The following is a 23832-nucleotide window of genomic DNA, read 5'->3' as shown; positions in this document are numbered from 1 at the left end:
ACACACACACATATATATAACCATTTAGGTTATTAATTAATTTTGTTTACTTATAATATTATAATAATTCATAATAATTTGGTTTACTACAATGTTTACTACAAGAATTTGTGATAATTCACAATTACTTCCGTTACTGTAAATAGAGACTGATATGGCAGGTCACCTGAGTAATGGGACCCTTGCAGTAACCGCAGCGAGGGGAGAAGAGGTTCTGGTAGTCTTTCTCACAGTACGGCTTGCCGTCTCTCTCAAAGAAGCCACATGTGCCCAGTTCCTCCCTGCATGCCGTGCACACAAAGTGTTCTGGATGCCACACCTGACCCAAAGCTGTGATCATCTGCAGTTTGGAATACAGGATGACATGTTTGTTAGTACAGAAAACTGATTAGTAATTTGCAGATTTGTTGTCTGCCTCTTGGTAGTACCTTCCCAGCTATACACTTGCCACAAGAAGCACAGTGGCCTTTGGCAGCTGTCCGGACCCCCATTTTCTCCATGTCTGAGCTGAGAGAGCCCAGCAAGTCATCTATAGCATCCACATTCTTGGATACTTTCTCTGACAGAGGAGGATGCTGTGGTTTCTTAGCCTCTTTTTGCTTTCCACTATCACTTTCTTCAGTTTCCTCCGGTTTTTTGTCTTTCATTGACTTGTGAGCCATTGGAGGTGGGTTTGATGTGGGTTCTGAAACCTATACAAAATAAAGCATTTTTTGTCAATTTTAATGACTTTTCTTTCAGTAATTGACAAGGGGGCATAAATTAGGAACTTTTATATGCTTCTACTGCCCTCTTCTGGTGATACTCATAATGTGCAATAGTGATTTAACATCCAGCAGCTGATGCATGTTTCGCTCACCTCCAGGCCTAGCCCTAGCAGCTCATTCATGATGGAGTCGAGCTCTCGTGTAGCTGTGCCGGGACTCATCACTCCGGCCTCCACGGGGACTGGAACCACACTAGAAAAAGATTCTTCTTATTATTGAACTGCTGAACCTCCAAGGACACCATGTATGCCAAAAGGTATTTTATAAATAAGATACGTCAATGGACAGGCTCTTTCTACTCCAGATTTTGGAGGGAGGTGGGTATACCTGTAGGGATTACATGTCTTTCCTGGACCAGCAACAAATCCAGAGGATTCCGTCTGCAATGGGAGGAGAAAGACATTAGAATGGCTCAGTTTGGGACTAAATACTGTAGATATTTAATAGTTCAAAGTTTGGGGTCGGTAAGGTGTTATTTTTTAAAGAAGTTCATATTTTAATTCAGCAAGGATGCATTAGATTGATACAAAGTGACAGCAAAATAATGTTAAAAAATTATTTATATTTATATCAAATAAATACTTCTTTTGAACCTTCGATTCATCAAAGAATCCTGAAAAAATGCATCATGGTTTCCACAAAAATATGAGGCAGCACAACTGTTTTCAGCATTGATGATAATCAGATTCTTGAGCAACAAATCAGCATTTTAGAATGATTTCTGAAGGATCATGTGACACTGAAGACTGGAGTAAAGACTGCTGAAAATTCAGCTTTGTTGTCACAAGAATAACTTATACTTCAAAATATATTCAAATATATTCAAAGAGTTATATAAAATTGTAATAATATGAGCATAAGAGACTAATCTTACCACCACCAAACTGTTTGTGAAAGTTTTTGAAATTTTAATGCTTTTCAAATTCTTGTTTAAATTCAATTTGAAAATTAATTGGCCTGAAATGTAATTACTTGTTCAAGCTGAGTTGTGTTGTTACTTTTAACCGAGGCTCCCAGTTGGAGAGTTTTGGGTGGAATGGGTGCAGGAACAGTTGAAGTCTGGGTGGAGTTCTGAGCCAACTCCTCTAAAAGCATGTCTGCAATATCAAATTCACACATGTGAAACACCTGCACTGAAATCAGTGAACACTGAACACAAACTTTGATACATACACTGACCAAAAAATAAATAAAGAGCACTGCACTGAAGTAATCATGGTTATGATTGAACTAAAGGAAAGCCACTGTACGTTAGCAATCCGTGTCATTTCCTGAGGAAGTGAAAAGGCACGTCGCTGTCATCGCAACGGATGCAGAACATAAAATAACAAACACATGAATTTCAAACTTTTGCCATGCTTTTTTGCTGACATAGAAATATAGAAATATAGACATGGGTTATCTGACTCACTTCTGTCAAAATACCAAGAAAAATGGGAGCTTAAAAAAAATCCTTCACAAGAACATCAATTTATTCTTAAGAGTGACAGGAGTCAATACTTTTCACATGCAGAGAAGAAAAATAAATCCTTAGTATACCAAAGTGCTACCAGCAAATTTTTTTATTATATACAGTGTGTGTGTGTATATATATATATATATATATATATATATATATACAGTATATATATATATTGGATGACAACACTTCAAACTCTCTCTTAGAACGGCTTGGGTATAAACCTGTATTCAAACCTGTTACATCCTGTTGCATCTTCAGGGACTCTACACTGATGCTGTTGTTTGGTTCAGCAGCATCAGTGTCGATTCATTCATGTGTTTTGTCTATTTTCTAAATTGTCACAGCTTTTCACTGATAATGCACTGGTCGCATTGAAATGTGTGGCATGCTGATGAGTGTTTTAGTCCAATATGAGTAAACCATTGAAACAGTCACAGAAAAATTCACATACCACAAATACCTTTGACCTAAATTTATAGGCCACAGTCTAAATGAGACTACCAGAGAACTGTAGTAAAATGATAGAAAATAAAGATAATCATCTCAGTCTTTGGATTACAAATATGTTTACACTGATTAAGACTTTATTGTTAGAATGACATATAGAATAGACATATAGTTGAACAACTCACCGAGTTCGTCCATTGTGGTCTGGGCTGTGAGATGAGAGGTAAGCAGTGTGCGTTGTGTGTTTCTAGTGATGTGTGGTAGGGTGATCTGATGCATGCAGCTGTGGGTTGAGCCCAGTCTCACATGTCAAACTGATGTTGCTTCCTTTTTGAGTTCTCGTCGTTACACTCCTTATCTCATGTCTTTCACCCTGTTGCATTTTTGCTACCGTTTGCTAACAGGAACTTTGAATGTTTTTAGTGGCTGTGTGGGCCCTATTATAGAAATTAGATGGGAGTGTGTACCCATTTATTCAAATACTTTAATTTTATTACTATTATTAGCCTAGTTGTAGTAGTAATAAATGCAGTGGTATTACAAAACCAAGTGTACTTAGTCTATATTTCAGGAAATTATTGAAAATGTTAAATGTGTAAATTATAGGCTATTGAAATCATGACACACAGTGTATTAAGGTAGTTTGCTTAATAAATGTAAACAATAATGTGCATATTAATAAATTCTGTTATTTTGTTTGCACAGTTATACTTCTTAGAAATTACTTAGATCAAGCCTTTTAATGCTTAAAACACTGAATTATCATATAAAATTATAATATCGCACAGATGTTTGTTTTCGGACTACATTTCCCATAGATCCTAGCTGTGCCGCGAAGACTTCTGGGACAGGAAACTTCCGATTTGCTTTCTGTTTCTGCAGCTCGCTTGACATAATACTCTGGAAGTGATGACATATTTCACATAATCGCACTGAGAAGATGAATTCAGCCAATATTCATAATTTTCTGTGTAGCATCTTTTTCATCGCGAGATATTTTTAATGCTTTTTATACCGACTTTAGCGATAGACTGAGTTGATCGACTGAGCGGGTCCTCCTTAAAAGTCTTATTTGAGGTATGTCAGTGGTTTCTTTCCTGCTACTTACAAGTTGTCAGCTTAAGACATATTATGCACATACATAAATTGAGGCGTGAGGTGGCACTTTCCATGAACAGAGTGCAAAATATAGCCTGAAAATTTTAAAATGTGTTTGTGTTTCCCAACAAAACACTTAATGTTTCAGAACATAATAGTCAACCTCGACTCAATATCAATTAGATTTTATATGAACCGTTTTATATTCTATTCATTTTCTATGAAAAAAAAAATACAGAAAACTATGTCTAAATGATATGGATTGAATGTATCAATCATAATGAGTATAATACAGCCATAATAGTCATAATACAGTAGTCATAATGGATTAATATTAATAAATTAGTATGGTAGCCCTTTATTTATGCAGTTGTGCTGTAACTGTAATTAAAACCATTACAGTGCTCTTACAATACCTTTTGCAAATGTGACATTTTGGAAACCAATGATTGCCATTTATTAAACAATTTATTCATCTGTCTGATGATTTCAGTCCACATTTGTACTACAGCAACGGACATACAAACCTCTCATCATCTTCACCTGATTTCTCTCTCCATCTTCAGTGTCGTTTGAGTGGCAGTGTAATGTCATCCTCTAAAGCAGCGGTTCCCAAACTGGGGTGCACAGACCGACCAGCAGGGGTGCGCGAGAGAATGCTTTTGATGATGCACTTGTTGTTTGTCATTTCTCTGATCACAAATGCAGACAGGGTTTTATGTTTACGCGGCACGATGCAATGCAACGCAACACGTAAAAAGACAGTATAAGTCATTATAATCAGTAATTATGTCCCCACTGGATGCAACAAATGCCTCGTTTGTAATGGGTTTTAATGTTTTGGTGTCGTCGCTCCGGCCGGGACACGCCATCACATGATGGTGAAGGGCGTAATATTTCCGTCTCACGCTTGAGGTATTCGGCCAATCATAACGCACTGGATTGAAGTTGCTTTGGATAAAAGCGTATGCTATATGATTATGTAAATGACTTAGCAGGCAATGTGAAAGCTTACCATATGTGCACCCCTCTTTAATTTTTGGCCACCGCATTAACGTGTGGGTTATTTATGAACTAAACTAAATCATCTGATTAATTGTAATAAATAATAATAAATAAAGTTAGACTAATTTATGTAATCTGCACATTTTTGTATGTATATGTGAATGCATGAACTCCAACAGGCTGGTTGTAATTTTTTTTATTATATTGTAAATTTAAATGGAATATTGACTGTAATTTTAGATAGACTCAACCTTCATGCTCTGAGATTAGTGAGGCATCCTCTCCAACATTTGGGTTAAGATAATTTAATAGTCACATACTCCACTGTCCTACAAGTGATGCACTGGATTTATTTGTTTCTATTAACCCAAATTAGCAAAATGTGCATCTAAACATAAAATAAATCTTAAATCTAGATAAAATGTCATAATAAGAAGTCATAAAATAATATCATAAATATATTTCAAGAAGACAACACTTCTTTCACACAAAATTTTAATGGTATAGCAAGATATAAAATAATAAATATCATAAATATATTTCAAGAACACAACACTTCTTTCACACAAAATTTTAATGAAATTTTACAAAACAAAAATCAATATTTACATTATAGTAACAGTAACCCACTGGTAGATTCACAAATGAGGGTTGTGTAAACAAGACACACGGATATCTCTTTTGTCTCGTATTTCCTGCAAGAATAATTCCATGTCCTCTACTCTCTGAAAAGTGAAAAGGAAGGGAGCCCGAATTTGTTCTTCATCCCTTTCACCTTCATAAAACATGGTGTTTATGAACAAGTCTCGCATTGCGATAGCCAACAAGGCATCATCCTCCTTCATCCTTAAGATCTTTGGCAGTTCAATCTTCCCAGCAAAGTGGTGTTGGTTCTCCTCCACCCACTTACAGGCCAGCTGAATGTTTTTCATCACCGCTGAGTCCTGTGTGCAATATAAGAATTCCAATAATAATGTAATTAATAAGTGCTGCTCATAAACACCTTTATGAAACAGGAAAGTTAAATACATAACCAAGTCAAGCAATACATAAACATTCCCTCTACATACATAGATTCCTGGTGTTGGGGTGATCTCCATGATTTCTGACTCAGGTGGAGTGACTTCCATGTCTTCTGGATTTGGTAGTTCTTGTTCCTGGGTGACTAGTTGTTGGACTTGACTGTGGGAAGTGACAAACATAACAATGTTTTAGACATGCATTGCTTTATTTTTTATATATTGCTTGCATACTGGAAATGCACAGTATGGAGGTTTTAATCTAAAGTATACTTATCAATATCATACCTTGTCAGAGGAAATGTCTGAATTATTATTAGTTTTTAGATGTAACACCTTGCTCAAGAGCACAACAACATTAAGATCCTTTTTTATATTTTTTACCACACTTCTGAATCAGCTATGATCGGCGCATCACTAATTAAAATACTAAGTAAAAGGCCTCAAATTTGAAGTACAATCTGGGATGTCTTTTTCTATAAATTCTTCAATAGGTAGATCTTGTCTTTCATAAAGGCCGAGGTCAGGGATCTTGGGCCTAAAAAGGTTGGTGACCACTGCTCTAAAGACACTCAGCGCAGTCAGCGGCGCAGGGAGCTAGATGCCCGCAGGAGTAAGTCTCGCGTGCGGCTGGGCTCGGGTCAGCAGAGCTGGGGTCAGCTCAAAGAGAAACTGGGCTTCTCTCTTCACTCAGAGCTCGCTCAGCATCTGCTGGAGAGGTATAATACAGTCATCCTGTTCTGCAGAGAGATACAGTTACCCTTAGACCCACTAGATGACAGTTCGCTGGATGCACGCTCTAGAATTCCTGTTGAATTGCATCGGCAGTTGTTGATTCTGGCTTTGAAGATGAGACTCAGATTTTTTCCACTTGTTCTGAACCAGCTCCAAATCATACAGGAAAAATACAGGAATTATGAGTGAGCTTAAAAGAAAGTATAGGCAGAAAAGCACAGATGAACTTGTGGTTTATGGAGTTCTAAACATATTGAGGTTTGGCTGACAGCCAGGTCTTTTAGTGGTGTGTGAAGCATTACAGATAAAATGTGGTCTAACTGACAATGACATTTGCTTTATGTTTTGCAGCTATGCTTCAAGAGTTTGTATCAAGTGCTCAGGTAAACCACAGATTCCCTCCTTAAAGGCATAGCACACCAACAAAAAGACAAGTCTGACATAATTGATTCTATAATACTTTATCATTTATCAAGTATATTAACCTCTATGATTTCTTCATAACTAAATGAAACATATTTTGTGTTGTTAAACATTCAAAAAAATGCAAGATTTTCTTTCTTAGTATTTTTGTCTTGTTGCCCATTACATATATTTGAAAATTCCTCAATCAAAATGCATTTATTTAAGGAATTACTTAAGATATTGTTTTCTGAAAAATGTATTACATTAAGTGAGTTTATATATATGTTAAATGTCTACTCTGGTTATACATTGGGCTTCTTTAGGTGATGGGAAAGGAGAGACAAGCACTTTGTCAACTACCAAGGAGTCTTTGCAGGAACTCATCCTGTTGGTCCACAACCATGGACAGACGTGCCCTCTTCCCCCTGTCCTGCATTCTGGCACTGTCAAAAAAACAACAGAGCGAGATCAGAGCTCTCATGTAGCAGGGAGAAGAGAAACTGAGTCCAAAGACTCATCTGAGGTGGACGTGTGTCTTAAATACACCTGCGAAAATGGACATCATTTTTTGTGGTCTCCTCTTAAGAAGATAATGACATCGAAAAATCAAGGTGATAGAACTGCATTTAGCCCAAAGAGACTCAAACAACGAGGCAGGAGGCGGCTGAAGGAGCCAGACACAGACATAGAAAGACAAGAAGTGGTGACTGGATTAAAAACCAGACAACAACAACAAGAAAATGCTGAAGTTACCACAAATGACACAGAACAGAAACACAAGACAAGGTCTGAAATGTTTAGGGAAAACAAGAATGCAGGTGACTGTTTTAAAGTATTTTTCTTAAAGAAATATGCTGTTTTTGTTATTCAAGGACTAACTACAACCATGTGTTAAGGTGTTACAATGACTCCTGGGATACAGGAAGGAAATTATGTGGCTGTTGAATTTTTACATTCAGATCATGGGTATTTATCTTTGCATATTTGGTTGTTTAGTTGTATTTACAATATTTTGTTTCAGTTTTAAGTCTCTTTGATTTTTTTTCTGACTGTCAGATCCGCAGCAGACAGTGATGAGCTGACAGGAGATGGACCTGCAAGAGTTTCCATTGAAAACCAAAGTCCCACCGATATGTATGTGTGCTATTCATTTGTACTGAAACACTTAATGACTGAAAAAGACATAAGTTAAATTAACTCTCTGTTTCCTAGCAATGAGGACGTTGCAGTGCTGAATTTGACCAACAGAGGGACCCAGAGTAAAGCAGATCCTCCTGAGACACACAATGCCAACAAAAAGGCAGGAACTCTTAAAGGGTTAGTTCACCCAAAAATGAAAATTCTGTCATTAATTACTCACCCTTGTGTTGTTCGAAACCCGTAAGACCTTCATTCATCTTCGGAACACAATTTAAGATATTTTTGATGAAATATGAGGGCTCTCTGACCCTCCCATAGACAGCAAGGTAACTACCACGTTCAAGGTCCAGAAAAGTACCAAGATGATCGACAAAGTAGTCCGTGTGACATCAGTGGTTCAACTGTAAAGTTACGACGCTACGAGAATACTTTTTTGCGCAAAGAAAACAAAAATAATGACTTTATTCCACATTTTGGTCTCTACTGCGTCACTTGTGGAGTATCATGAGTATCATGATACGAGCGTTCGGGTCAGCGCCGGCACCGCCACATGCTCGCGTCATGGTACTGTCGTCAACGTGCGTCCAAAGTGATGCAGTAGAGACGAAAATGTGGAATAAAGTCATTATTTTTGCTTTCTTTGCGCAAAAAAAGTATTACCGTAGCTTCGTAACTTTACAGTTGAACCACTGATGTCACACGGACTACTTTGTCGATCATCTTGGTACTTTTCTGGACCTTGAACGTGGTAGTTACCTTGCTGTCTATAGGAGGGTCAGAGAGCCCTCATATTTCATCAAAAATATCTTCAATTGTGTTCCGAAGATGAACGAAGGTCTTACAGGTTTGGAACAACACGAGGGTGAGTAATTAATGACAGAATTTTCATTTTTGGGTGAACTAACCCTTTAAAAATATCAGGTGATTTGTCTAACAGCACATATTTCTGTATTTTGATTCCCAATAAGTTGAATGGAACCTGTACAAGTTCTGTACATTTTTCTCTCCAGGCCACAGTTACTGAAAGATGACGTGTCCCAGATTGGTGGCAAAAGAAAACGATTTGTTCTTTAATTTGACCAAGATAAATATATTAGATTAATATATATTTTTAAACCAACCTATAGGTTTAAAAAACATTTATATAGTATTTTATATTTATATCGTTTTTTATGTATAGATAGTTATGTATATTTTAAATATTAGAACATTTATTTATGTATTTGGTAATATTTCCATGGTTTTATTTTGAATGTCCTGTTGCATCATATGTTAACGTCATATTTAGATGATGCTTATCTCTGTGTTTACAGAAAATCAACATCCAAAGTTATTTTGCCTTGCGAGTTTGAAGGCTGCGATAAGATTTTCTCTAGTCTGCAATATCTAAATGTGAGTGCTGAGTCAGTATTGACATGTCCATGACACATTCATTAATCTTTACTGGACTAAAACAACTCTGAGAGAGAAGAACTCTAATTTCCATTATTCTGCACTGATCCATAAGAAAAGGTTTTATGGAAAAGCATCTCACAATCTGTTCTTCTCCACAGCATCACGTCAAGTACCAACATCTCCAGCAGAAGACCTTTATCTGCTCGCACCCCACCTGCAGCAAGTCATTCGACTTTAAGAAGCATCTGAAGGAGCATGAGAAGTTACATAGTAGTGAGTTTTTAGTCCATATGAATGATATTTGTGATAAATGTCATCCAGTGTACTTCTGGACAGGCACTATATGTATGAGTATATGCATGCATTGATATGTCCAGACAGTATCTCAACATTAGTCTATTCAGGTAAAAAAAAAAAAAAATGAATATGGTAATTAAATTATTCTAATCCAGTGGTTGTCAGCTTGTGGGATATAGGTCTGTTTTGCAGATAAACAACAATGCTGAATGCAATAATAGAATGAAAAAAATAGGTTTATTAACTTTTAAAAGAGAGAAGAAAACACTTCCCATGTCTTTTGTTGTTACTGCCTTACTGCCTTACTTTTGTTGTAAGGCCGGGTATCTAATCAGACTCTACTGTATTTTGACACAAATTCATCTATATTTCATTCAGTTAATTTGGTAGAAGATTAAAGAGGTGCCAAAATGGATAAGGTTAGGGATAGGTTTGGTGGTATGGTTAGCTTTAAGGGTTGGTTAAGGAGTAGTGGTAGGGTCAACAGTGTACTTAGATGTAATTACAGAAATTAATTACAGATGTAATTACCTTAAGGTATTTTAAAATATAAGTACGATATAAAAACATGTACTTACAAAATAAGCGCATTGTATCAAATGATTATTTTAGATGTTAGTGCATTGTAGGTAGAGACACTTAATATAAAGTTGTTCCAAAAAATTTCCTCAAAAACTATGAACAATTATAGAAGGTACAAGAAAATATAATAATGTAATGTTAAAGTTTTTCTTATTTAATATAACGTTAATACTATTAATATTGTTGTTATAATTGTTGGAATATTGTTAATTTTGTTGTCCAATGTAAAATCTGTTTCCGCAAGCAAAACCATTGGACAAGTACAGTAAATTAGTGTTTTTCATGCTGTGGTTCTCTCTTTATGATTATTTGTGTGTGTGAGATCAGAGAGACTATATCTGTGAGTTCTGTGCCCAGGCATTCCGAACCAGCAGTAACCTGATCATCCACTGCAGGATACACACCGGAGAGAAACCGCTGCAGTATGAGTTTCACCACACACACGTGCACTAGGCCCTTTGTTTATACCAAAACTCCCAAACTAATTTTTACATGAACATCCCATCAATATTTAACAGAACAACTATATTGCTCAAGGGTTTGCTACTACAATTTTCAGCTCCAGATATAACCCGCACCGTCTCTCTTTTTTAGGTGTGAGGTGTGTGGCTTTACCTGTCGACAGAAAGCCTCTCTGAATTGGCACGTGCGAAAGCACAATGCTGAGAGCACCTACCAGTTCCCCTGTGAGATTTGCGGTCGGCGCTTTGAAAAGAGAGACAATGTCACGGCTCACTGTAGCAAGAGCCACCCAGACTATAATACACCCACTCCGGAACTGACTCTTCCCCTTCCTCTCTCTGACCCACTCCCACATCCCTCGGGGCACAGCGGATCTTCCCCTTCTGCTTCCAAGAATCACACTGCTGTAGAATAACATTTGTTGTGTAGTGTTTTGATTAAATATGCAACAATTTGTGCATCCTTGACCTTGAGCAAACTCTGCTGTGTGGCTAATTGGTATTAATAAAAAAAAGCTGAGAAATTGCCATGTGATGCATATCTGAGACATTAATTCGTTTTTTTGATGGTTTTTAAAATATAAATAGGTCTTGTTTTGCCATCATGCAGAGGCTGTGTTTATGTAAAATGACCTAAATCAGCATACTAAGGTCAGTGTATTAATGAATAATAATTTTTTATTATTAAATTTGTCATTAACTTATATCACACATTGCTCATGGGTAACTATGAGCCTTCAATAATATGGTCAATACCCATTAATTGTCAATTTGTTGAAACTGCTTTTAAATTTTTGGCACATATAAATATGATTAATTGTGACATTGTGTCATTTAAATTATTGACTGAACTTGATATATATAATTTTGTGATGGAATTGTGTGCTGCTTTTAAAAAATATCAAAAAGACATTTTTGCTCTTTTATTATTGTATTTTTATTTCTTTTTTTCCTGTGCAAATGCATAAATCGCAGTTATCAGAAAATATTTGATGCGCACTTTGCCAAATTTGCTTTTGTGCTGAGTACTTCATTTTTGTGGCCATTTGGACAGCGGTTCGTCTTTATGAATTTCGGAAAAGAAATGAATTTGCATACCTCACAATAATCGAACTCAAGGGTTCCCGCCTTTTGTAAAGGCTTACTTTGACAAACACTTTATCCAATGACTTTTGTCTTTGGCAGGTAGGCGTTGCCTCATGAAATTGAACCATTATTCTATTGGCTAGGAAAAGCGGCATTAGAAAAGCAGTTGCCATGCCTACAAAGTTTTGCTCCGGTGACGCTTGAGTGACGGGAAAGGTGAACCAATAGGAGCACTGGGTGGGTGGGGCTTTTCGAACACTGTCAACTATTCGTTCAAACCTTCTTACTCTCCATAACACATTGAACGCGGCACGGTGGGAACAACTGCCGGTGTTTACCGGCGATGAAAATGAGCCAGGTTGTTTTTACTGAAACCACAACCAGGTAACACACTTTTTTACGTTTCTATGCACAGTATGAAGTCATTGGTTATGCTGTTGAAACATTTTACCTGGAAAGCAACATAATAGGCGTCCAGCAGTAGGCAGCGCATCGTGTGTGTCACTGACAGTGATGAGGCTTTCCCCGGCGGAGCATCTCTGTTTCAGTGTGTCAGCATTGTGGAGCAAAAGGTTGATCATTTCCAACAAGATCAGTTTCAGTTTGGGCTGGCGGCGCACAGCATGTGTTGTGCTGTTTCCCATCAGTGCATATATTCCCTCTGTCTAGAACAAAGACTTTAGACACGGTGCTTTCTGGAAGGAAGTTGCTGTGACAGAATAATGATGGGCAAAGTAATGGAGATTTTGTGTCTTTTAGGTGGAATTTGTTTGTATTTCATTTGTTTGTTAATTTATATGTGTTTTATTCTATGTATTTTATCTTTTGTACAGTCTATGTACAGTAATATGACATGCCTAACTAGTATCTAACTAGCATCTACATTTATGTTATTTGGCCTAATGCTTATTTTAAAGTATTAGTAAATAATCCATCGATGACTTGTTCTTTTTAGTTTAACTAGCAACTATACATTTAGTTACAAGGACAGTATTTATTAAAATAGTGACTCTATTAATCAATTCAATTTGTCACTAGTACTTATTCATTACATACAGGTACTATTCTAGTAACAAATTCCACATTATCTTTGGTTCATTATTCACTAAAGAATAAGTACTTTTTCCAGTTGTTACTGGTACCTAATTTTACTAGTAGCTATTTATTTGGCACTAATACTTGAATCTGTCCCAGCTTTGTTTGCATTTATGTTTTAGATTCTAGTATTCATTTATGAGACACTTGTGTCTCTTCCAGTTGAATCTATAGAATAGTTAGTAAAACTGGAATAGGTACCAGCAACAGCAATTGGAAGTGCATAGATATTATATGAACCTAAAATTTCCATTCAGTGACAAATATGTTCAAATTGTAAATAGTAACAATAGAACAGTTAACCTGCTTGTCATTAATGGAATAGAGAATAGTAGAAAAAAATTTATATTAGTATGTAATTAATAAGTATACTAGCGACTGAACAGATACAGATCACTAATAATAAATAAATTCTACCAGTATTTAATAGAAGTACTAAAATCAAATGAATGGTTACTAGTGAAACTAAAACATGTAAAAAAATAAATAAATAACTGGATTACTTTCTAGTAACAAGTACTGGTTAGTTTTAAGGAATACTTTTTAGAATGGCTTGTCTTTATATCCGTGTAGATTCACTAAGATTCTAAAAGCAGCTCTATTTAGACTGTCGAATTTCATGCCTTAAAGGACGCATTATTTGTTTTGCAAATTGTGTGGATGAATAATGTCCCTGTCATTCTTAATGAAGTGGATCAGGAGAAATATCTCTAGAAGTGGCCAGTCGCCTGTTCGGAAGTGTGGCAGGTTATTTCTAGAAACACTTGGTGCTCAGTGTCACATCCTGAGCTATAGTGCCATGTGGTTGTTGATTTGTGGAGAATTGCTGCAGGCTAGTTTTTCATATTCCCACAAAGTCAAAAGAGTTTGCAAAGCTGAGTTGTTGTGCAACACAGATCCTGGGGCTCATATACACTGTACTCTACTCTACTTAACTTCACTGTGTGATTTCTTGCAGCGTGTTTTGTTAATGTGCGGCATGGTATTCCCGCCTCATGATAAGAGTCGTGTGATGCAGATGCAGATTGTCCTTTGAGTATGTGTCTTGACTTGTTCTTGTTTAGTCTATCCTTAAAGGAACCCAGAGATTCACAAAATTATAATCTGTAACTACAGTACACAAACATAACATTCTTAAGACAATTAAGATGTACTTGAGGGCATTGAGATGTGGCTAAGATAGGAAAGAATGCAGGAGTGATTTTAAAAACAAATTAACAAACCATTCAACCATCTGATTCTTGTAATGCAGATTCTCGTCAAATTGTGAAAAATTCCGAGAGGTTCTCGAGTTAAGTGACCAGTAAAAAAAATTCAAAAAATTGACAAAAAAAATCACAGACATTGAATTCATAGACTGATTTATCAAATCATTATGAATTAAACTGATTGTTAACATAAATTTGATGACCAAGTGTTTCTGTTCAGTTATGTAATTGACAGTTATACATCAGTGTATGTTTTCATTTTACATTATTAGCTATTAAATACTCACCTCATTTTGCACTCATTAAGAAAAGAGAGCAAAGTCTAGTTGCAGTATTTTAAATTTCAGAGAAATGGGAAAAAATAATCAGAAGTTATGGATTAGTAAAAATGAGATAAACCCAAGATATTGGGTATGAAGTTGCATAATTGTATGCTAATTGTTTTGAGATTTTGGTTTCGCCCAGGTACGTGCTATTTAAAAAAAAATTTTTTACATGAAGACCATCCTAATGCTATTTCAAGATTTCAGTGCACACATGTAGACATTATTAAATCAAACATACGACTTTTGTTAGGGTCGTCAAATTGAAATTTTGATTCTGTACCATGACTAGTCACATTATGCATTTTGACTTCATGTCCAAAACTGTTGGTTTTTAACACTTCTAGCATTGCACTTATCTCAGAATAAAAGCTAACAACTTTTAAAGCCTGTTAGAAATTCAGCATCAGCATTGACGGCACTGCAAGGGATAAAAGGCTTTTAATAGAAATGAAACTTATGATCTGGTTTTCTGAGTAGTGTGAGATGACGTCTGAGTCTTGCAAACACAGTTTAATTTTTAGGCCAGGACTGAAGACTGATATTGCTGCATTTCCTCTGTATGCACGAGAGATATCATCCAGTGCTGCACGGCTCGCCAGTGCAAGCATGCATGCAGAATGCATTGTTTTTTGTTTTGTAGAGTAAGCTATTCTCTCTGTTAAAAGTTTCACACTGATTTTGGAGGCCATTTCATACATCCTGTACATCCTGTCTCACCTTATATAAAAGACTGATCAGAGCTCTGAACCCTGTAGTCATCTGGATAATTCTGAGTCTTACTGAAGTGAAGAGCTTTGAAAGGGCTCTACATCTCATCTCCAGCTTTTAGCTTCTTAATAGGTTAGCTTCGTCAGTTCATGCTGAAGTTAACAGTAGATACTTTGACCCCACACCGGGCCTGCTGAGTTGTAGTCAGTCTGGCACTTTTTAAGTCAAGGTAGATCCATTATCAGGCCCGAAAGAGTCGAGACACATGAAAGCCAGTGCGGTTTGAGATTAGAGGGATCATTCAGAAACACCCCTGACTCTGAAGACCTGCAGAGAAGGATAGAGAGAGGGAGGTGGGGGATGCGCAGTACTTTGCATTTAAATTTGAATCGGCTTGCATTGGTCCTGTTGATTAGACTTCATCAGAGGGAACCTGCTGCATTAGCATGGACTCTCTCATTATCCGAGGAACATCATCTTATTTTAGCAGACCAAAAACCTGAAATTTCAAGGAGTCTGGTCCAGTCCTCCTGTCACTTGTTTTGTCATCCGCTGTTAACTAGTGGTCGTTAGCATCAGCATTGAAAGATTTGTAGTTGTGTGTCAGTGCTGCTGGCTCACCTACATCCCTGCCAAGCAGGACAGCGCCTGTGGGCAAAGCTTGGCAACCCGTGGCAGATGGAGGATTTCTGTCTGTTGGGCTGCCTAGAGGCACACAGAAGCCTGGAGAAGGGAACGTGGCTCTGAGCCTAGCCTGATTGTGGGTCATTGTTACATGAATTGGATGTGGGACTTTTCCATAAGTATCAATTGGTGTCAGTTAGTTTATAATTAAATGTTTTAATAGAATAGTTCACCCAAAAATGAAAATGTCGTCATTTGATCATCCTCAACTCCTTGTTATTTTCTGAAACGCTTATTTGCTGAAACGCAAAAGGAGATCTTGGGGAGAATGGCTAAGATCCTTCCTTACAAGGAAAGTGAACGGTCATTTATACTGTTAAGCTTCAAAAAATATCATAAAAGAAGACCGTACAAATCATATTACAAGTCTTCTGAAGTCATATGGTAGCTTTGTGTGAGGAACATACCCAAAATCACAAATGATGTATGCTGTAGTCAATAATGCACTGTAAAAATATCCTATTAAATTTGTTAAATAAAAACATAACCTTATGGCTGCCAGAAACGTATAGCCCTCTATTTCATCAAGTGATATAATGTTTAGAGCCCGACCGATATGGGTTTTTTGGAGGCCGATGCCGATACCGATATTAGGGAGTAAAAAATGACGGATACCGATATATCGACCGTATTTTTTATGTGTAGGCTATATTATAACACTTCCCATTCGTGTGTCCAAACTTTTGACTGGTACTGTATATAGAATACAGTATCAAGCCTACATAAACAGAATATATATACATAAACACATTTTTTGCAATTATAACTCAAATGTGGTGATCAAACACTTATAATGATGTGACAAACATAGGCCTATGTAGTGGAGGCAGGGTATTTAACAATTTCACAATAAACTTTATTATTCAAAACAAGTCTGACATCAGTGCACTTATAACAGTAAACTTCACTTCACTTATTATAAATAACTTAACAAACACAAATAGAACAAAATATATATATACTACTTCAGTCTGTGTGCATTGAATTTATTTAATACACGAGTTTCACAATTTGAGTTGAATTACTGAAATAAATGAACTTTTCCACAACATTCTAATTTATTGAGATGCACCTGTAGCATTGAGTCTCTCCAACTAGGTTACAACGAGCGAATCACATCCACTGCTCCAGGTGTGTGTTCACGGTGTTTGTTTGTGCACTTGCAGAGGCGGCGGGCTTGAGAACGGCGCGGCCAGCGATTTCGACGGAGCGTCCGGCGGGCTTGCAGCAACCATATGTGATGACTCCGGGCTGGACTCCGCATCGTCCACGGTGAAGCCGATCCGGCGATCGACAGCGCAAAGTTGTAGTATTTCCTCAACAATTAGGTAGGTGTGGCTGACTCTTAACTTTTATAAAGAATATCTCTTTGGATTTGAGACTTTAGTCTTTGCAACTTTACAGATCTTCTTTATGCACCAAGAGCTTGTAACACTCCAAAGAGAAAGGAAAACTTGAAATCGCATCATATGACCCCTTTAAAAAAAAAAAAGTATGTTTAAAAAATGCAGTGTTATTTGTTCCACATTTTTATTTTAGTCATAGTGTAATTTTAAAAAAAATTTTATAATGAAGTGTCCTTTACATTTAGTAATTGAACAAGATATAAATTTGCCATAAAGGTTTGACTTCTGTCCTATATTCTCCCAAAAGTTCTTAATAGCAAGATCTAATTTCTCTGTTAACATTACTACAGAATACACACCTTTATTAAAAACATTACAATTTTGGCTGATTAGCCTGCTTATTCCGTTATTATTATTATTATTATTATTGTTATTATTATTACTATTTACACATATGAATGGATATGTACAACAAATTATATATAATTATTAATTATATATAATTTGTTAACGAAATTACTGACGGAAATGTTCGTTGACAGACATGGACGTGCAAGTCCTGCAGGTGCAGCACAGCTTATTTATAAATAGCCTATTTACAGACAAACAATAGCCCAGAATGAGCGCAGCGGTTAAAGTTTCACATTAAGCATTGCCATCTCCCTCATAGAAAACCGTTAGCTTAAATAAAACACTTAATGTGGCTTAGCTATATGGACGAAGACAATCATATAAAAAGCCCAAATTTCGGTATGTTTATTAAAAATATGTACTTAACAAGCAGATGAGCCTAGAATATAAAGGCAACGCGCTGAATTGCAAGCATTTTCTTACTATAGAAAACCATTATAAAGAAAACTCTTAATGCGGCTTATGGACGAACACCAAATCCTGTATACAGATAATAAAAAAATATATGTAGCCTACAGGCAAGCAGAATGGTACAGAATAAGAACGCAACGCGGTGAATTAAGCGTCCTCCCATAACCGTTATAAAGAAAACATTTAAAGGGGTCTTATTATGCTTTTTCACTTTTTCAACTTTAGTTAGTCTGTAATGTTGCTGTTTGAGCATAAAAAAGATCTGCAAAGTTACAAAGCTCAAAGTCCACTTCAAATGGAGATATTTTTGATTGTGATTGTAATAAAGGCAATTTTATACTTCACTGAACAGAAATGCACTGTTGTGTTTTCTGCTTGGATGTTACAGTTAGCTTTTTATTATTATTTATACCGTATTGGCCCGAATATAAGACGACCCCCCTTTTTCCAGATGTACCTTTTGGAAAAAGGCTTTTTAAAAACCAAATCTTGTTTTTTCTCATTAAAACACATTTTTTCTTCAATTATTTTCATATTGCATATTTTTCCTATTTTAATTTTTGTTTTGAAAGTATGGTAAAAACTGGTAAAATGTACCAACAATCACATTAAAAAAATATACACTTTTTGATATACCATTAAAAAAAAAAAAAAACAGGTAGCCCATCTGAATTAGGACATTTAGGCTATCCATCTAAAATAGTAGCCTACCAAAATCTTATTAACAGTAGAAGTAAAATCTTACTGTAGTCTTCAAATCTGGGTACTGTCTTACGTTTTAAAATCACAAAGAGAGTTTGGTCCCATCAGGCTAACGTGACAGTCACGACTCATGCAGCTGTAAGGTTTTCTTCTTCTTTTGTTTTTACTCGCGATCTTTACAACACGCATTACATTACGTATTTCATGGCACACTCGTTTTATGCGTATTTGGCGCCACCTATTGTTGTGGGTGTATTATTGACATGTCAAAGTCTAGACCCTGAATATAAGACGACCACGTTTTTTCAGATGTATTTCCAAGAAAAAAAAACATCGTCTTATATTCGGGACAATACGGTAAAACACTATATTTTTCATATGACTATTTTTAGGATCATTGCGATTTTTTGCATCGATTGACACAATATTTCTTCTTTTCTACAAACTAATATTTTTCATAATGGTTTTATAATGATGCAGAATCCCCAGTGGAAATCCATTAGAATATCTAGACCGGTTGCCATGGAAACTGGGATGGAAAAATGTAATGGGACAATTGTCGTGTAGTTTAATCTCCAGTCTGAAAAGCTTTGACCTCTGACTCTAACAGAGCCGGACTTCTCTGGCTCCGTACCAGCCGCTGGTGATAAAGTGTGTTTACCGTCCCATAGACACACGGCTCAACTTCCACCAGGCGTCCAAACTCCTGAAGGACATCCAGGTACAGTCTGTTCCTCCTCTGGAAGGTCAAATGTTACTCTCACGTTATCTCTATTAAAACATGAGATGATGATTTCAGTTGATTGAATTGGCCTCGATCGACTCGTGACGTGTTGTGCCATCAGCCTCTCACAGCCAGCCTTGTACTCTTCTAGGTTCAAAAAAACTGTCGTCCATAAAATGCGTTGCACAAATTCGAACATCTGGGTTGTGCTGTTCTGTTGTAAATAAATCTTAACCAATGATTCCTAATTGCATCTACTTCCGGAAGGCCAAATAAAGTGATTTTGCTTTTGCCTAGAAACACAGCGTCTCCCTGACATGTTGCTTCAACACTAACTGCGGTTACTTGAAACCACGCCTTCTTTCTTTGCGTGATCATTTGGGCGCATTATGCAAATATTTCCACATGGTGATGTAGATATGTGGGGGCGTGTTAGAATGAGCCGTTTTAGGGGGGCGTGGCAGAGTCTTAACTTTGATAAAGAATATCTCTTTGGTTTTGAGACTTTAGTCTTTGCAACTTCAGGGATCTTATCTATGCACAATCAGCTTGTAACACTCCAAAGAGAAAGGAAAACTTGAAATCGCATCATATGACCCCTTTAAAAATGTTCAGTGTTAAATATTTTTAAATTGTTATTGATTTTTTTTCTTTGAAAAGCAAGACAAAACAGTAAAAAGCACATTTTGGCTTTTTAATTTATGCAATGGTGAAAATGTTTTTTGGCAAAATACATGGGGAAACAAACTCGAAAAACCGTATTCGGTATTCGGCCTTCGGCCTTCGGCGCAGTGTTTAATTTTGTTTGGTTTCGGCCAAGAATTTTCATTTCGGTGCATCCCTATAGACAACATCACTGATTATAATGGGTTCTATTCTACACCGGATGCGAGCGGCGCGATGTGAGGTGACCGATGTGATAAGCATGAGTTCTGGGCCGCAGCGCGGCCGGTATAAACACTAGCATTGACTGAATGGCCGCGATCAGCTCCGGTGGCCGTAACACAGGCTTTAATGCACCGCAGACACGTGCCGTGATGTGCAGATCAGCTCTACGTCACTGAACATCACTGAATCTGCTGTTAAAAATGAGCCATCCATTCATCATATCATCATGCAAAACTAAGAATTAGAATCATTGTAATGTGACGATCAGATATAGGTGCAGGTGGGTGGCGGGCGGATAATTAGAAAGCAGCGGACTCGGGTGAAGTTTGAGCTCATCCACATATCTCTACACTACACTGACCTGGGTCGCCAGTAGCAAACAATGGAGCGCGCTCTGCTGGACAAACTAAGTAATTACACCATTCAGAAGCATTTAATCTATGTGTTTTTTATCAGCTGTTTAGCACCAGAATTAACGATGCCAGATCTCAAATGAATAACTATTTTGATGATCTAATCGGTTAAACGGGTTTGCAAGAAATAGCAATTCGCGATTCAGATTGATTTTGAATATAGTTCACTCACGCACTGAATCATTTGCTGCCATTTCTCACAGCGTAACCAGATACTTTGTAAGTCATAAAAAAAGAATGATTCACTGGATGAGGTGGATATTTACCGATGTACATTACTGCAGAAAAACGAAACTTTACCATTTCTATCAGTTTGTCAGTGGTGAAGCCGTTTATTTCGCCTTTCAGCTCGTGAACTCTGTACTGCAGGTATAAAGACAATTTATATCCATAACGAAAAAGAGTATCAGTGGTCCAGTACTGATTAAAGTCTAGAAACATTAGTCTTTAAGTGTCTTGCTTGCTCTAATGTCCCTCAGACACACTCAGCACACCTTGTTCTGCTTTCCAGAGCTAATATGATCACTGTCTGCCAAGAAGAAGACAACTGTATTGTAATCAATCCTCACAACTGCAAACGATGTTGTGATGTCTTCGTAATGAGTTGGGGAGCTTTTAGTCATGAGATGGGCTGGATAATGGCCTCATCTGATCTGAGGGACAAAATGAAGCTATATAGTTCATGCATAAATGCCGAAAATGGATTGAGAAGGCGCGACGGCCGGGTTACGCCCAGTGGAAACGTTATCGTCGGTGACATAATCTGCTTTCATTCGACCGGTTTGAAGATTAGAACGTTATCAATGTCATTAGACGTCTTGGAAATGGCAGAAATAATGACCAGAGTGACTGATACATTGCATCATGGGAAATTGTTCAGCCCCAGACGGCATAATTGAAGTGATAAGCTTAGCAAACATCAATCATAGCGACTGTAGAAGGCAGGAAAGATGAATGTCATTTCAGCCTTGGAAAAAATAAAGTGTCTCGCCTATCTAATGCAAAAGCAATGTATGAAGCATAATTAAGTATTTTTTTCTTCTTCTTTAAGTTGTATTAGAACAATTTTTTTTAGCATTTGTTAGCAAGTTAACCGTGCTAGTTTGTGCTTCTGATTGTGGCTTTGTCTCATGCATCCTAAGAATATGCAAACTTCCATATGAGCCTATCGAGATCATCTAACTGCCTTCAAATTACAAGCTGATGTAATAATTACAGTTGCACAGCATTTAATTTGGTTGCGCATTGATTCAGATGTTCCCAGCGCTGTCTGATTTGATTTGCGGTGCCATTTCTGATACGTACGAGCTGAGACTTTGAATTATAAAACCGAATGACATATCTTGCATTTGTTCAGTTTGAATTTAAAGTGTGTCAATTTTTGCATGCTTATATATGTTCTCGTATTATTGACAAACCATTTGTAGGTTTATTTGAAGACCGTGTAGCAGACCTGTCTCAAAAGTGAATATGAGGTGCTCAACACAGCATAAAACAGTTTATGAGGTGCAAAAAGGTTTTACTGGGAATATTTTCAACGGCCAAGGAAGAATGAGAGGGCATGACGAGTTCAACAGGGGCGTTTGAGGAATTTCTCAGTAGGTTGATACTCTATGACTAGAGAAATGTTTTGAAGTTTGCGTTTCTTGGCAACGTTTGGTGAGCTTTATGTTTAAGTGGACGTTCTTGGTTTGTTTTAATACTTAAAGAGTTGAAGTACCAAGTTACATAAGCCGTAAGATTGTGATCAGGGCCGTTTCTAGGCATAGGCGAGCTAGGCGGTCGCCTAGGGCGCCACCAGCTGAAGGGGCGCCAATGAGCGTACGTACTGGCACTTTTAGCAGGGTTGTGATAAAGAGTGGCACGGTCACCCTGAAATATGACTGCCGCCCCCACTGGATCCCCCAACATTATTGGGCTAGAGTACTGTCAATCTGACGATGCCTGTATGCCACTAGATCAGAGTGCTGTCAATTGCTGCCTGATTGTTGCATGCAAAGTTTGCATTTGGAGCGCTCAACAACGCCATTAGATCAGTGGGCTCTGTCAGTGCTTTGGCAAGGTAACACTTTTTTTTTGCCATGCAATAAAGCTAAGTTCAAAGGCCAATTTAAAATATTGGTACAGTAAATAAAGCACAAAATCAGTATTTTGTTTAGGCAGTTTTTGTGGCACTTTTGTGGCACATTTGTCCAAATATTTGTGGCAGATTTGTCCAAATGGCGTTTTTTGTGCCAATGCATTGTTAAAGGATCAGTGTGTCACGTAATATTCCCATATAAACTTTAACATCCAATTAAAAAATATTTGTATAGTAAAATTCGCTAATTCACGAGATCAATACATCCTTTATTAGATCGCTTTGTCGAGTTAAATGCATCCTTACGGAGGTGTCGAAATGCTGAATCAATTCATTCACTTCCAACAGCGCTTAATAGGAGGCAGAGCGTCACGTTATTTAAAGGGGACGTTAACGCGTTAACCAGTAGCAAATGATTAAGTAGCTGCACTGGTTACTTTTATGCCACTGATAAAGCTTTTATATGTAGTTTGGGGTAACAAAGGGGTTTTATAGGTTTGACTGAAATAATAATGCAATAACTGACACTTTAAATCAATGTTTCAAGAAACAACAACAAAAAAATTGAACAAAAAACAGATAAAGACAAAAAAGTAGCCATTGATAATATCTAAACAATATGTAGTAGTATAGTATATAGTATCCAAATCAAAATGTAATAAAATTAATTTATGTGTGATTTATGTGCAATGTCTTAGCCACTAGGGATTGTTACATAGGGCTATACAGGCATCTAGTGGCAACACAATGATATTACAGATACTAAATTGTGCAAAATGTTTATCTTAACAGTCAATTTACAAATAATGCATTCAGATTTGTGGAACTCAATGCACTGAATCTCCACAAATTAGTGTCGTTACTATGACAACCAATCTGAATGTGACAAGCAACTGGTGTCTGAAAAAAATTATATATATATATATATATATATATA

At 36.9% G+C, this 23832-nt stretch overlaps 3 protein-coding genes across 4 annotated transcripts in view; 2 read left to right on the top strand and 1 right to left on the bottom strand.

The window, feature by feature from the left end:
• The window catches only part of LOC107717550 (leupaxin-like), a 4175-nt gene extending 1233 nt beyond the window's left edge, over positions 1 to 2942 (bottom strand). Inside the window, exons 1-6 of the mRNA XM_016524331.1 lie at positions 2862 to 2942; positions 1740 to 1864; positions 1095 to 1147; positions 860 to 959; positions 429 to 692; positions 167 to 340 (exon numbers count right to left, since the gene is read on the bottom strand). Of these exons, the coding sequence (XP_016379817.1) occupies positions 167 to 340; positions 429 to 692; positions 860 to 959; positions 1095 to 1147; positions 1740 to 1864; positions 2862 to 2874 (729 nt within the window). The 5' untranslated portion in view covers positions 2875 to 2942. The remainder of the gene's footprint in view (positions 1 to 166; positions 341 to 428; positions 693 to 859; positions 960 to 1094; positions 1148 to 1739; positions 1865 to 2861) is intronic.
• On the top strand, positions 971 to 11606 carry LOC107717549 (zinc finger protein 692-like). 2 transcript variants are annotated; one of them, XM_016524330.1, is made up of 13 exons: positions 971 to 1023; positions 4341 to 4369; positions 6359 to 6517; positions 6885 to 6916; positions 7262 to 7756; positions 7835 to 7904; positions 7995 to 8072; positions 8151 to 8255; positions 9089 to 9139; positions 9392 to 9470; positions 9632 to 9746; positions 10675 to 10774; positions 10947 to 11606. In XM_016524330.1, the coding sequence occupies exons 2-13, from the start codon at positions 4362 to 4364 to the stop codon at positions 11227 to 11229; spliced, it is 1575 nt and encodes a 524-aa protein (XP_016379816.1). In that variant the 5' UTR covers positions 971 to 1023; positions 4341 to 4361; the 3' UTR covers positions 11230 to 11606. The 2 variants fall into 2 exon arrangements, with proteins under 2 accessions (XP_016379816.1, XP_016379814.1); XM_016524328.1 differs by lacking the exon at positions 971 to 1023 and adding an exon at positions 3748 to 3753.
• A 598-nt stretch (positions 11607 to 12204) lies between these two features.
• LOC107717548 (F-BAR domain only protein 1-like) overlaps positions 12205 to 23832 on the top strand; it is a 67988-nt gene continuing 56360 nt past the window's right edge. The window contains 1 exon segment of the mRNA XM_016524327.1: positions 12205 to 12283. The gene's annotated coding sequence lies outside the window, so the exon portion shown is untranslated.

This window comes from Sinocyclocheilus rhinocerous, unplaced genomic scaffold (genome assembly GCF_001515625.1).
Source record: "Sinocyclocheilus rhinocerous isolate Xijiao unplaced genomic scaffold, SAMN03320098_v1.1 scaffold813, whole genome shotgun sequence".
Classification (NCBI taxonomy): Eukaryota; Metazoa; Chordata; class Actinopteri; order Cypriniformes; family Cyprinidae; genus Sinocyclocheilus; species Sinocyclocheilus rhinocerous.
This window is presented reverse-complemented; position numbering and strand designations above follow the sequence as displayed.

Excerpts from the sequence above, each read along its gene's own strand:
- LOC107717549 (XM_016524330.1), top strand. Across the intron at positions 7,757-7,834 it reads TAGGGAAAACAAGAATGCAG|GTGTTACAATGACTCCTGGG; the intron begins GTGACTGTTTTA and ends CCATGTGTTAAG. Across the intron at positions 10,775-10,946 it reads ACCGGAGAGAAACCGCTGCA|GTGTGAGGTGTGTGGCTTTA; the intron begins GTATGAGTTTCA and ends TCTCTTTTTTAG.